The sequence below is a fragment of the Marmota marmota genome, unplaced genomic scaffold (genome assembly GCF_001458135.2).
Source record: "Marmota marmota marmota unplaced genomic scaffold, marMar, whole genome shotgun sequence".
Classification (NCBI taxonomy): Eukaryota; Metazoa; Chordata; class Mammalia; order Rodentia; family Sciuridae; genus Marmota; species Marmota marmota.
This window is the reverse complement of record NW_025999880.1, coordinates 14873757-14887395: the sequence shown is the minus strand read 5'-3', so window position 1 is coordinate 14887395 and position 13639 is coordinate 14873757. Positions and strand designations below refer to the sequence as shown.

Below are 13639 nucleotides of genomic sequence, written 5' to 3'. Positions count from 1 at the left end.
AGAGGCAAAGGGGTCTAATAGGTGGCTGACACCTAGGGTCCAGCCCCCATGTGGGTAATGGGCCAAGGGGCCCCACAGAGCGCAAAAGCTTCCAATGGATTTATGGGAAGGCTGGGTCTCGACCTCTTGATCCCTGGGCACTGTCCTTGGTCAATGACTGCCACTACTCCCCACCACTGCTCTGTGGTTGCCAGGGCAACTGGGCAAACACTACTCCAGCAGAGAGCCCCAAGCCCAGCCCACACCCCACAAAGCCTACTGACGCCAGCAGGAAAGGGAAGGCAGGATACTGAAGCCTGGGAAGGAGGAAGCGAGAAGGGCAGGGCCAGCCCATCTTGTTTCTTTTCCATTTTTTTCTCCAAAGCAAGCCTTCGCTTTCTTTATGATAGCCCAGGGAGACCACACCGGCTGGGAGACACTCCTGCGGCAAAATGGTCCACTGTAGCCCTGGCAGAGAAGATGGGATGGCAACATCCTGATGGCTGCCAGCAAGCAGGCCCAGGCTGCCACCGCCACTCCACATAAGAAAGGGAAGGGCACTGGAAGAAGGCTCAACGAGGCACCCCGTACCCTGTGCATGGGCCTGGATTTCTCCAGAGAACTCAGCAACTGAGGCAGGGTCAAGTCCACAGAAGGTCAAGGCCATGTCACTCTCATACCTAAATAAGCCTCTGGGATCCAGTAGAGGCAGGGGTTGGTGGGAGAAGGTAAAGCCTGAGCAGTACGTCTCTCTCCATCCCACCACCCCTTCTCCCCACAGCACTGTTGGGCACATTCCTCTGTGGTTTTCCCGTCAGCCGCACTGACGACTCTGTGGCCACCAAGCCAGAGCCACATCTGCAGGAGTGGCCACATGTGGCCAAGAGGGTGGAGTTTTACACACACACACACACACACACACACACACACACACACACAGTATCACTCTCTCTCCAAACCCAAGTCCTGTCCCAGCACCAGGAGAAAGGGCCCTTGAAAACTGCAGAGGGCCTTTGTAGAAGTGACCAGCCCTAGTCCGGGGTTTAAAGCAGGGTGGCAAGCAAGGAGCCAGTGGCCAGCCTCAGCTCTCCCCAGCCCCTGTGGTGTTCGGCAAGGCCCCAGGCTGACTGGAGAGTTATGTGTTCCTAGGCAAGGCTGGATTGGCCTGTGACACTGATCACTAAGCCAAGAGGTAGACGGGCTTCAACCTGCTACTCCCAGCAGAACTGGGGCCGCGGGAGCCGGATGCCAGCCCGCCCGACCAGGGAAGGGCAGGGGTCCAAGCACTCCTGGCTCCCAATAGATAACCCTGCCTCGGGCTGGAACTGCAGCCAGGAGGGCTGGCTTCCCTTGCAGGAGCCCTGAGGAGAGCACACGGGTTCAGACAAGGGGAATCTCCCACCACCACCACTGAGATGGTGGGCCCAGCACTGCAGCGGGAGCCACAGCCCCATTGGTATGCAGGTGGCGGGCAGCCAGAGGGCTCTGCCACACAGCCTTGCTCCTATTCGAGGAGCAAGCACAGACAATTGGAGAATATTAATTTGCGGCAGCAGGCAGCTCCCCAGGGGGCTGCCAGATAAGCAACCTGGCACCATCCAAAAATGGAAGGGGCCATGGCTGTTTGGCTGGAATCAAGAAATGGGGGTCTTGGAGTCCCAAGGATGTAATCTTCCAGGCACAGAACCTAGAACCTGGATGTCCCTGGACCCCCTTTAGGATTTGTGCCTCTGCCAGCTGGGCATGAGCAGAGTAGTTGGTGGCAGCTGCCATCAAACCAAGCACCTGGAAGGGGAAGTAGGTGTGTCACGATAGAACTAGGCTCTTGGCTGCCTCCTGGCAGACCAAGAAAGGCTAAGAACCTCATAAAAGAATAAGATTAGGTAGAGGGGTACTGCTCCCTAAGAGGATGGGTTGAGAGCTCTGCTAGCAAAGAGCCCTTGAAGGACTAGGAAAAGGGTCAGTGTCACATGGGTCCTTCCCTCACCTCCTAGGCTTTCACTCTGAAAGAGAGGTGCAGAGAACTGAGGGGCCAGACAGCCACCATCACAACCTCCTGTGGAGGGAAGTGGCAGGGTTCTAGGGGCATCTTGCTCCAGACTCTTTCCCAGGGCACTAAGACCCTTCCTTCTCCTGAGAATAAGGAACAAGTAACAACACCGTCCTGTCCTCTTGCCTCATGCAAGGCTTACTCACGCTGCCTCCCTGGAAAAGCTTCAGTCCAAGCAGCAGGGTGGCCAGGTGTTTCAAGCCATCAGAGTGGCCCTGCAGAAACCAAGCTCTGGCTCAGGAGGGGCGACCCTGCCCACTTTACAGGCACAACAAGGCAGCAGAGACACCTTAGTGATACTTCTTTCTCAACCTACTGCCTCTCTCCTTTCCCTGAAACCCATCAGCCCCGGTGGGTTCCCATAGCAGATTCTTCAGGCAGCGTAAAAAGTAGCCGGGCTCCTCTGGGGGAGACAGTGCAGGTGCTGATGGGGTAACCCTGAGACTACTGCCAACATAGCCTTAGTCTAAAAAGAGGGTCCAGTCAAAAAGAGGGCTACTGGGCCATGAGAAGCAGGTCTTGGCAATGCTTTGGGAACCAAGGTTCAAAATAAGAAACAGATCTAGCTGCCTGAGAGCAAAGCCAAGCCTGTGCCTGATCTGAGTCACAAGCCAGGCCCCCACTCCGTGCTCTCTCCGGGAGACAACATCAGCAATTCAGAATCCTTGTGCCATGAACTCTGGCCAGAGGGAAGGAGGACCTTTAGTTTCCCCTAGAGAAGCCCTGGAGTGGCCCTGGGTGTGGAACCTGCCGGGCACCAGTTCCAAAAACCCTCCTCCAGGACCTACCAGCCATAAAAGACTAAGGGAGGTGGGGACCCAGGATAAGGGAGCATTAAGCTGCTTGTGACATTTAAGGACAGAAACAAGGCCTGTGCAGGCAATCCCTGGATCTGAGGAGCTGCCTTCTAGAGGGGACAGGGTAAAAGGGAACTTTGAGATCACTGATCTGTTTTCAAGCCCTTCCTGACACAAGCAAGGAAAACAAGCTTCTCAGGCTGCTGTGGAAAGACCCATGGGCTAAACAGCAGAAAAGTAGGGATCCAAACCTGGTGGTTTGATGCCTAGCATAGGAAGGAGCCCTCTGAACACAACTGTACCCAGCTCCAACATAGGGCATCTCTCTAGAGAGCCCAGACTTGGCAGCCCCCCAAGAGGGTGGCATCTTCCACCAGCATCCATGGGCCCTCAGGACCTCCCTCTCCAGGATGAACAGTGGGCAGCTTCCTTGAATATCTAATTACCTTGTTCTGTCCTTTGGAGAATGTGGAAAGACTCTTGTCCTTGTCCTGCCTTTGAGAGATTTTGGTAAGAGACAGAGAATAGCATTTCACACTTCTTGCCAGATGACCCCTCCCCACCAAAGATGTTTTCCCATGATCTATTTCTGGGCTCTTACGTGACTAGTGAGGCCAATTTAGGCTCAACAGGTTCTACCACAATTCAGACAGTATTTCCACATGTGCAGGCTGGGCATGACTCTCACCTAGCAAATTGCACAACTCGTCAAGCAACACAAGCGAATGCACATCACGTAATGGTTAGGAGCGAGGACTCTGGAGTAAGAAATCCAGAGGGTTCGAGGCAGCGCTACTTACTAGGGCAAGGTGTTGGCTACCTCTCCATGCTCCATGCAGGCATCTGCAAAATGGAGCAGAGCACCTATCTCTCAGAGCTGCCAGGCCTGGGAGAATGCCTGCCGAGGAACTTGGCACAGGGCCTGGGAAGAGCTCCGGAGGTGCTAGTCAGGGCTATTATTAATGGCTCTTGACTTTTTATGTGTCCTGGACCCATTTGGCAATCTGGTGAAAACTATAGAGTACTTCTCAGAATGTTTCTTTTTTTTTTTTTTTTTAATATTTATTTATTTATTTATTTATTTATTTTAATATTTATTTATTTATTTTAGTTTTCGGTGGACACAACATCTTTGTTTGTATGTGGTGTTGAGGATCGAACCCGGGCAGCACGCATGCCAGGTGAGCGCGCTACCGCTTAAGCCACATCCCCAGCCCCTCAGAATGTTTCTTTTTAAAAAAATATTTATTTTATTAAAAAAATTTTTTGGGGGCTGGGGATGTGGCTCAAGCGGTAGCGCGCTCGCCTGGCACGCGTGCGGCCCGGGTTCGATCCTCAGCACCACATACAAACAAAGATGTTGTGTCCGCCAAATACTAAAAAATAAATATTAAAATTCTCTCTCTCTCTACCTCTATCTCTAAAAAAAAAAAAAAAAAAAAAAAAAAAAAAAAAAATTTTTGTAGTTGTAGATGGACAGTATGCCTTTATTTTATTTGTTCATTTTTATGTGGTGCTGAGGATGGAACCCAGGGCCTCACGTGCACTAGCCGAGCTCTATGCCACTAAGCCCCAGCTCTAGCCCCTTCTCAGAATGTTTCTATGGGCCAAGGATGTAGCCCAGTGGTAGAGTGCAAGCCTGGATGTGTGAGGCCCTGGGTCAATCCCCAGCACAAAAGAAAGAAAGGAAGGAAGGAAGGAAGGGAGAGAGAGAAAAATTTCCAAAGGGCACAAAATTAAATGCTGAGTTATCTCTCCCTCTTTCTCTTTTCGGGGGGAGGGTGGTAAAGGGATTGGGACTGAACCCAGGGGTGCTTAACCACAGATTCACATCCCTTTTTAAAATTTTATTTAGAGACAGGGTCTTGCCGAGTTGCTTAGGGTCTTGTTAAATTGCTGAGGCTGGCTTTGAACTCACAATCCTCCTGCCTCAGCCTCCAGAGCAGCTTGGATTATAGGGGTGCACCACCAAGCCCAGCTAAAATACAGAGTTTTAAGGATGACGGGCTCAAACTTCTGCCAGGGTGAGGACTTAGCTCTCATTTCAGACTGTTCAAAGGTCACTTTGTGGTCCTTTCCTATCAAAGCCCTTTGTGTGGGCCCCACACAAGCCAGAGCAGCCAGCAACAGGGTGCCAATATTAGAGATGAATCTCCGAAGGTAGTTTGCTCCCAGCTCTAGAATTTTCAGTCCATCTCACCTGCCTTGCTACCCCCAAGAAGGGTCACTGTCTTCTGTGGCTCAGGCCACAATGGCTGGGACGACTTTTGTGCCTCAAAACATTGCCTGACACAAATAAGCACACGTTTTCATCCCTGCTCTGGGACCCCCAGACCCAAACAATCCAAAATTCTTCTCTGGTCTCTAGCCTCACGGTGCTCCACTGCAGGTGACACCCTCCCAGGATTATTCTATATCCTCCTGGAGCAAGGACATGGGAAACCTTAAACCCTTCTTCCTGAAGGCAGAAGCAACATGAAACTGACCTCAGAGACCCTTAGAATGTCAGTTTGGGAAAGTCCGGGAAGCTCAACAACTCAACTTCCCTGTCTGACCAAGGAAGAAAGGGAAGTCAGAGGGGAGATGCTTGTCCAAGGTCACCTGGAAAGGAGGCAGAAGAACCAGCTCTTAATCTTCTGGCTCTCTCTGCCCCCTACTAAAAAACAGAAGGGGAAAACCTAAAGGCTGTTCCCAAATTTAGTGAAAAAGAGAATAAGAAGCCAGGCTCTATATTAAGGATCCAGGAAAAGAGGTAATACCTGCTTGGCTCCCAGAGCACCAGAGCTCAGGAGCACAGGGAAGGAGACAGGGTGGACAAAAGTCGGCATTCCAGAGGCAGACTGTGACTCTGAAGGACATTAAGTTCAGGGGATACAGAGCTTTGGTGGAAGGCACAGGATATCTCTAACCAGTGAAGATGGAGTTAGTTGCTCTTCGGATGCTAGCGGGAGAAGAAACAGACTCCCATCTCCAAGCCTTTTCCAGGAAATACTTGGGCACAAAGCTAGAGGCAATTAAAAGACACACTAACTGTGCAAAGTCTGCAGCTGTTGCTGGGATTGTTCGCTCCCCACCTGGGGTGAGATGGAAGGGGCCCTCAGGCAAGAGATCTGACTCCACTCTCCATGTACAACCCAACCCAAATGTCCAGCAAGGCACCCTGCCCACCTGGCCACTTGCCATAATCCCCCACTCCACTAGGGTTTAGACACCTGCTCTCGGCATCTCAAAACATCCTCTTTCTCCAGACTGCCAGGCTGCTGGGAGCTGGATTCGCCTCTGACCAAGGCAAAAGCCACTTTCTCTCAATATAGGCACTCCTCGCAGGAGTTCGAAGGCCCAGGAGGGCTGTCCATGAATGCTGGTGACACCCACTGACAGACTGCTGGGCCCATGGCCCCTGTCCTCACTGCTCTTACACCAAGCATGGTCTGAACCTACTCACATCAGAATTACCTGAGATAAGGGCTTAAAATGTTAGTTGTTGGGCTGCCTGCAGCCTCCAACCTGAAATAATCTGAATAATTCCCTTGGTAACTGTGGTAAGACTGAGTTTGAGAGCCACTACCTCACAGTGTCCCCCGACCACCTGCACTCATTTCTGCTGCCAATCTGACAGCTGTTACAGCTGCGTGTGGACACAGTTAATCTGATTTCCTGTCTGGCAGCTCTGCAGTGGGCAAGGGACAGCTGAGGGTCTCAAAAACAAGAGAGGACAAGGCAGAAGGGAATGGGGGGAGGGAATGTGGGTCTGTAATAGAAGGTAGGCTCTGTTCCTGAGCCCTCTTCTCCCTTTAGGCCAAAATTCATGCAGGCAGAGAGAGAATTGACCAAGTGGAGCTCCCCAAGGCCAGAATGGCCTCTATTCTCAAACCAGGCATGGTGGCACATGCCTGTAATCCCAGTGGCTGGGGAGACTGAGGCAGGAAGATCACAAGTTCAAAGCCAACTTCAGCAACTAAGCAAGGCCCTAAGCAACTTAGTGAGACCCTGACTCAAAATAAAAATAAAAATGGTTAGGGATGTGGCTCAGAGGTTAAGCACCCCTGGGTTTAATCCCTAGTACCAAAAAGTAAAAAATAAAATAGAATGGTCTCTATTGTCTCTGAGCACAAACTCTGGAGGCACACACGCCCACCACATAAGATTGTACAAATTGTATACTACACATGGGCACCCAACTGAAGGGGCAAATTGGAGCAGAAACTTAGTTCTTGCTCCAGTTGTTAAGCCACATACACTAGCGTGAGGATGCATCTACCCAAAGGACCATCCACCTTTTTAAAATGTACAAAAAGGAGCTTTTGTGTGGATTAATAATGATCCTTCACAGAGAACTGAGTTCAAATCCCAGCTCCAGGGCTGGGGCTGTGGCTCAGTGGTAGAGAGCTCACCTCGAATGTGTGAAGCCCTGGGTTCGATCCTCAGCACCACATAAAAATAAATACATAAAATAAGGATATCATGTCCAACTACAACTAAAAAATAAATATAAGAAAAAAAATCCCAGCTCCAATTTACTGTGACCTGGGTTAGTTCCTTAACCTCTCTGCTCATTCTCAATTGTAAAATGTAGTTATTAATACCCTTCCAAAGAGATAAGGTAAGGAAAGTCCCTAATACCCTTGTCACCTAGTATATTATACTAGTTCCCTTCCCACCCAAATCTTGCCCTTCCTACCTTCCCGGAATCCCTACACCTACACACCCACACACATAGTCATGCTTGGAATGGTCTGAGAGCATGAATAAGAATATCCAGGGAAAGTCCCAGTGCCAAACCTGAACCCTATGGCACTTCCCAACATCCCGAGCATTCCTTCCTGGCACTTCCTAGTAGGATTCATGCCCTCCCTGGATGGGGAGAGGAAACTCTTCCTCCATGCTTTCTCAAAATGTCCTGCACATTGCCCAAGTATCAGCTCTATGTAATACTGGAATGAAGGGAATCCAGAGCTCTCAGAAGAGAGGCAGGGAATTCCCTAGCTCTGTGTTTTGGGGGATCTCATAGTTGAATACAAACTTCAAGCTCCCCAAGCCAAGACCAAGCCTGGGAATCCTACAGAGCACTGGGATATGGCAAGGTAGCCAAGCACAGACCCCATCCACTAAGGGAGACCTCCAGCTGCCACTAGTGGAAGCTGACACTTAGTCCCCTTCTCAAGGAAGAACAGCAGAGAGTGCCCCTGAGGCTCTGGCTTGCCCACTGAGGACTCCCATAGCTCTCTCTCACCCAGAGGTCCAAACTCCAGAATAGAGCCCAGAAACCCTGCCAGTAGACCTGCCCCTCACATAGCATTCATTCATCCAGGTGCCAGGTACTGTGTGCTAGGTGCTGGGCACTGGCAGCTAACAAGACAGTCCAGAGAGCAAAGGTTGTCCAGAAAATAAGGTTCCCTGCAGATGGCAGGAAGGCTCTTTTCTCCAATCCCGTAGGCTGAGGAGGCCTGGGCGACACACACCACCCAAGAAGGCATCCCTGGACACCTGCCTTTTTAGCCACAGGCTTTTGCATCCTGTCTGGAGACTGATCAAGAGAAGGGGGAGGGGAATGTGGACAGGAGGGAAACACCAGACTCCCTAGGCCCTCATGGCGTGTTTATCTGGGGTGGACTTTTTTTTTTTAACCCAAAGGTTAAAGTGTTTCTATTTGAAACATCTATTTACATTCCAGAGTCCAAAAAAAAAAAAAAAAAAAACACAGCCAAGCTCCAGGCCTATATCTGTCCCCAGCCGCGTCACAGACACAGCATCAGAGTTGCTCAGGGGGAACATTCTTACATTCTTAGCCCTCTCCCCGGGCCGCTGGGGTGACTCACACCTCCCTCCTGCCAGCATGGACTGCACTGCAGCTCAGAAGGCCAGGCAGTGTGGGGGAGAAGGGATCTGGAGAAAGGGGCCAGCTGGGGTCTGTCCAGGGCAGGTAGGCCTAGAGAATGGGCCAGTGAGTGGGGTCCCAGCTTGCAAGGTTTCAGGCATCTACTTTGCAGGAGGTGAGTGAACAAGCTGAGGAAACTCTGGGCCAACTGCTGGCTGCCACTGGTAGGAAGGGAAGGTAGGGCCAGCGCAGGAGGGCGGACAGAGAGCAACCAACCAGGCAGAGCTGCCCCACCATTCCTTTGTTTTGCAGGAGATGCTAGGACTCAAGGTGTTGAGTCCCAGGGCTGGGAGAAGTCAGGGAGGGTCTTTAGCTGAAGCTTTAGAGGCTCAATTAGACTAAGGCATGTTTTCATCTCATCCCAGGGGCCTTAGTGGGTGGGTACCCTGCAGGACTGGCACACAGTATTATGTCCCATCCCAGAAGTCCCCTACAGGGTTAGCCCCAGGATCATGCCTCCATCAAGAGGTCCGTGTGGACACTCTGTAGGACTGGTCTCCAGGGCTATTCCCCTTCACTAGGGCATGGACATCCCTGTCCAGGCAGATGGCAAATCATATTCCAAGGATTTTTCAAAACTTCCCAAAACATTCATCCTCTGACATATGCCAGTTCCATTACAACCTACACCTGGGCAGTTCAGTGCCAAATCACAGGCTCTGAGATTTGAAGGTGCTCTCACCTTCTAATCCAAATCTTGGGATCCACACCACATATCCAGAACAAGGACTCCCCACCGTACACACACACATTCACATTCTCATTCTCTCTCCTCTCTCTCTCTCTCTCTCATGAGTGTCAAGCCACTGCCAGGAGGGGCCAAGCAGGCATGGGTCCAGCAGGCCCCTCCCGGGAGGAAGCATCTTGTGGTGCCGGCCTGGTGGGAAGGCTGTGCCAGAAGAGCCTGATGCTGCCAACAGGTTCCTGGGAGTGAGGGAAGGAGTGGCACAGCTCTGGGGAGCCCCACCCCCAGCCAAGGGCCAAAAAAGTTCCTACTGAGAAGATGATAGAGTCCAGGGTCCTCAAGCCCACCTGACCCACCTCTCCATTCTCAGGAGGTGGGAGTAAACCAAGACCTGGGACAGGAGAGATATGGGGGAGCTAAAAGCTAAGGCAGCAAGCATCCACTCCAACATCCTAGTTGCCAGTCTCTTCCTAATCTATGCCAGTGTCCAGTTCTAAGGAGACTTTTGTTTGGGGATTTGCCAAAGTCTCTATACCTAAATTTCCAACCCAAAAACCAAACCAAAGGAGTTGGAGTACTTTCATGCTTGTGGACACCACAGATGTGCCCAAACATGGGGATCAGGCAGCCTAGAGACAGGTCACTGACCCACTTCTTCCCCTCTGACCATGTTGCCAACTAGGCCAGGATCTTCTAGCAAGCCCCAGCCCCCAGCAGCTGAGATGAACCCTGCCAGAGGCAAAAGGCACAGGAGGGATGCAGCAGAGTACAGGTAGGAGGCACACTGGAAGTACAGCTCTGGGCAAGGAGGGCAGGGGCATTGGCAGGGAGGTCATTCATGGGAGCACAGCTTCCCCAATCTCACGGATGCTCAGCAGAGCCCTCAAGAAAGACCAAAGTAGGAGGATCCGGGCAGGACTTGGAGGAAGATACTCAGCCCAGACACAAGGATGCCCAACACCAGAGGGCAGGTGGGGACACAGAGGCACTTACCTGCGACAGGTATGCTGTGCAGAGGAGTCCGCGGCAGGATTTCCAAGGATGGTTCCCGGCCTGACATGCCATCTGCTGAGAAACAGGACTCTGTCTCATAGATGGTCTGCAGCATCTCCACCAGCCCCTGCGCCTTGGGCACCAGCAGCATGCCCAGGAGGGGCCGCCTGAGGCGGGAGCCAACCAGGGGAAGGCGGTCAATGGACTGGCTGTTCAGGGACTCCCTCAGGCCACTGCCACTGGGCCCCCTAAGGCAGGGAGGCACCTCATCCGGCCTGGGCGCTCCAGTTGGCTGCCGGAGCCTGGAGGCCTGGGAGCTGCAAGCCTGCTCTCTTTAGGGGAGCCTGGACCACAGGGCCATCCTCACTTCCCAGGAGTGGGGTATGGCTGAGTGCTCGGGGTACAGGAAGGGTAGCTCGGCAGGCAGGCGGGCTCTCTGTGTTCCCTCCCAGCCCCGGGTGACAGCTCTGGGCCCAGCTCCCTGCTCCTCCTTCCCGAATGAGCCGCCGGCAGCTGGCAGGAGACTGAAATAGCAGTTGGGGGAGGGCCCTGTCTATAAATAGGTGGAGCATGCTCAGGGAGCCGCCGGCCGGCTGCCAGGAGCCCAGGCCTGGCGGAGGCCCCAGGGGGGGAGGCGCGTTCCACCCCAGGAGGAAACGCCAGGCAAGGGGGAGGGGGACAGGAGAGGGCCTGCACTCAGGGCCAAGGCCACAGAGCACGGTGGCCAGAGGCTGGGCTGGGGAAGGGGGCAGCCCCGGGTACCCGTGGGTCTAGGAGCTACGCTGGCCGCTCGCTGCTATTGGCAAGCAAGGGAAAGACCAAGAAGCCAGGTTCAATCTTCCGTCTTCTCCTTTGCTATCTAGAGCAGGTAATGGGTTGGGAAAAGGGTGACAGACATGGCCACCTGGCCTAAACTTGCACTTCCCTGGAGTCCTAACAACCCCCTGGGGTCTGTTTCACTTCTGCCCTCCTGCAGAGCTGGGAGGTACCTTCTCCACCCACTTACCAGCAGGTAGGTCCCTAAACAGCAATTAAGGGGCAGTTCCCTCCCACCCATTCAGAGCCCACACCTCCGAAGGCTGCTCAGCTTCTTTACAGGAGGCAGGGATGCTGCTCCTGCCTGCAAGCCTTGCCCAGCCCAGGCAGGGGACCGGGTAGCACCTGCCCATTCTCGGCATAGGCAGCTCTTCCCTGGGGCTGTGCCAGGTGGATTGCTAAGAGCATAACACACATCACCTCATTGGCTCTGCATGACGACCTCAGGAGAGGGGTGCAGATGGGGAAACTGAGGCACAGAGTGATTAAAGTCACTTGCCCTCAGTCATACAGATGCTCACATGGTAGGGCCGAGAGGTCTAAGGCTCAAGTCCCAGCTCTAACCACCATATCCCACTGCCCTTAGCGTGAGCGAGGGCACAAAGTTGCCCCAGGGTTTCCATCAATAAGTACCATCACCCCCAGCACCCAAGCAGGAACAGAGTTGAGGTTGGAGCCGCTCCAGGAAGAGTCATTAGCTGCCAGCATCCGGGCCTGATAGAGGTCTCGCTCCTTGAGCCTCGTTGGGTCATGGGGCCAGTGCACCTGCCTTCCCCACCTCTGGCCTGCTCCTTCTCCCTAGGTTGTGCCTACCACTGGTACAGAGATCCCACTTGGCCCCCTGACCTCACTGAAGCCTTTTAATAGCCTGGTTATTCCTGGGTTTTTATCCCCCTCCCCCTTCCTGATGTCACAGTTGCTATTTTGGAGGCCCCTCCTGGTCCCTCCTTGCCTCACCACCACCCCCCAACTCCAGGCACAGAGCCAGGGACACCTGTCCTCTCTCTGGACTGGATGACCTCACCCTCCTGTAGGGAGCCTGAGAGAGGCTGGCCAACCAAGGACATGGTGGCTGTGACTCCTGGAGACCAGCTTTCCAGCCAGCTTCTGTCAGTCAAGGATGGCAGAGGGCCTCCTCCCTCAGGTGAGAGAACACACCGATAGGGGAGGTGGCAGAGGAGACTTTCCCTGGCCCTAGACAGGTGAGATGTTCATGACATGTTCTGAGGAGTGCCCAGTGGCGGACCAGGAACCAAACAGGGGTCTGGAGTCACAGCTGCCCAGCTGGAAAAGGTAATGGAGTAAGGCCCGACCTAGACCTAGAGCAGGCACTGGTGGACATCTCAGGGTGGGAACTTCACCACCCCCTTCCCCATCCCCATCCTGGCCAACCAGACCCTTTTAAGAGGAATAGAAGGATGGGCAAGGTCCCCATGAGTGGGGTGATAGGTAGCAGACACAAGGGAGCCCAGAAAGCCAGGGGCAATAGCCCCTCCCAGCCCAGGACTCCACCCACCCACGCTAGGAGCAACCGGAAGGGCTGGCTAGCCCTGTCCTGGCTTTCTCTGCCTGCCTCAGGCACAGGAGAGTGTGGCAGGAGAGCCCTGCTCTGGAGAAGAGGAAGTCACCAGCTATAACAATTCGAAAGCAGGGCTCCCAGAACCCTGGGGAGTCAGACGCCTAAGAAAAGAGGACTCCCTGAATAGGGAAGATAGGAACAACGAGGACATGGGCATTCAGTGGCCGCCAGCTCCCAGTAACATATAGCTTCCAAGAAATAGGAAGCGAAGTGTCAGACTCAGCCAGACAATCTTCAATGCAATTCCCAGAATCCTCCAGGGGATAAGAAGGAAGGTCTGGGGGAAGGAAGTGTCTTTTTTCTTCTGAGATTCAGGTAGTGCAACAAGTCTTCTTAATGTCTAGCTTCAGTCCTTCTTACTATACCACCCACCTGTGGTTCATTTCTCTTCTCTATCCCTGTCCATCCAGTGCTCCCACATGCTATCCCACAAACCTTATGGAGCACACACTGAGGATGGGGTCCAAGAGCCCCATCCAGAGCCAGCACCATTCTCCCCAGACAGCAGTGACTCCATCCCCTCCCTCTGAGGTTGCATTCTGGTCTCCTAACACTCTGAAGCTGCAGAGGGGGAAAAATCCAATGCTGGCTCCCCTAGCTCTTGCAGGCTACCATTTTATGGGCCCAAAAGGTTGGCAGGGAGTCCTGACTGAAAGAAAGAGAAGTCTGACTTTGTGCACAGTCAACAAGCCCAGGGTTGTTGGCATGGTGGCACATGCCTATAATCTCAGCAGCTCAAGAGGCTAAGGCAGGAGGATTGCAAGTTCAAGGCCAGCCTCCACAACTCAGTGAGGCCCTAAGCAAGTTAATGAGACCCTGTCACCAAAAAAAAAAAAAAAAAAAAAAAAAAAAAAAAAAAAAA

General features: G+C 52.9%; 1 protein-coding gene across 5 annotated transcripts in view; it reads right to left on the bottom strand.

The window, feature by feature from the left end:
* Hdac5 (histone deacetylase 5) overlaps positions 1 to 13639 on the bottom strand; it is a 32465-nt gene that overhangs the window by 13337 nt on the left and 5489 nt on the right. Inside the window, exons 1-2 of one of the 5 annotated variants that reach the window (XM_015495612.2) lie at positions 10648 to 10893; positions 10383 to 10454 (exon numbers count right to left, since the gene is read on the bottom strand). In XM_015495612.2, coding sequence (XP_015351098.1) covers positions 10383 to 10449 — 67 coding nt within the window. In that variant the 5' untranslated portion in view covers positions 10450 to 10454; positions 10648 to 10893. Of the gene's footprint in view, positions 1 to 10382; positions 10908 to 13639 lie in introns of those variants that run through there. The other 4 variants (XM_048790452.1, XM_015495610.2, XM_015495611.2 and 1 more) reach the window with 4 other exon arrangements.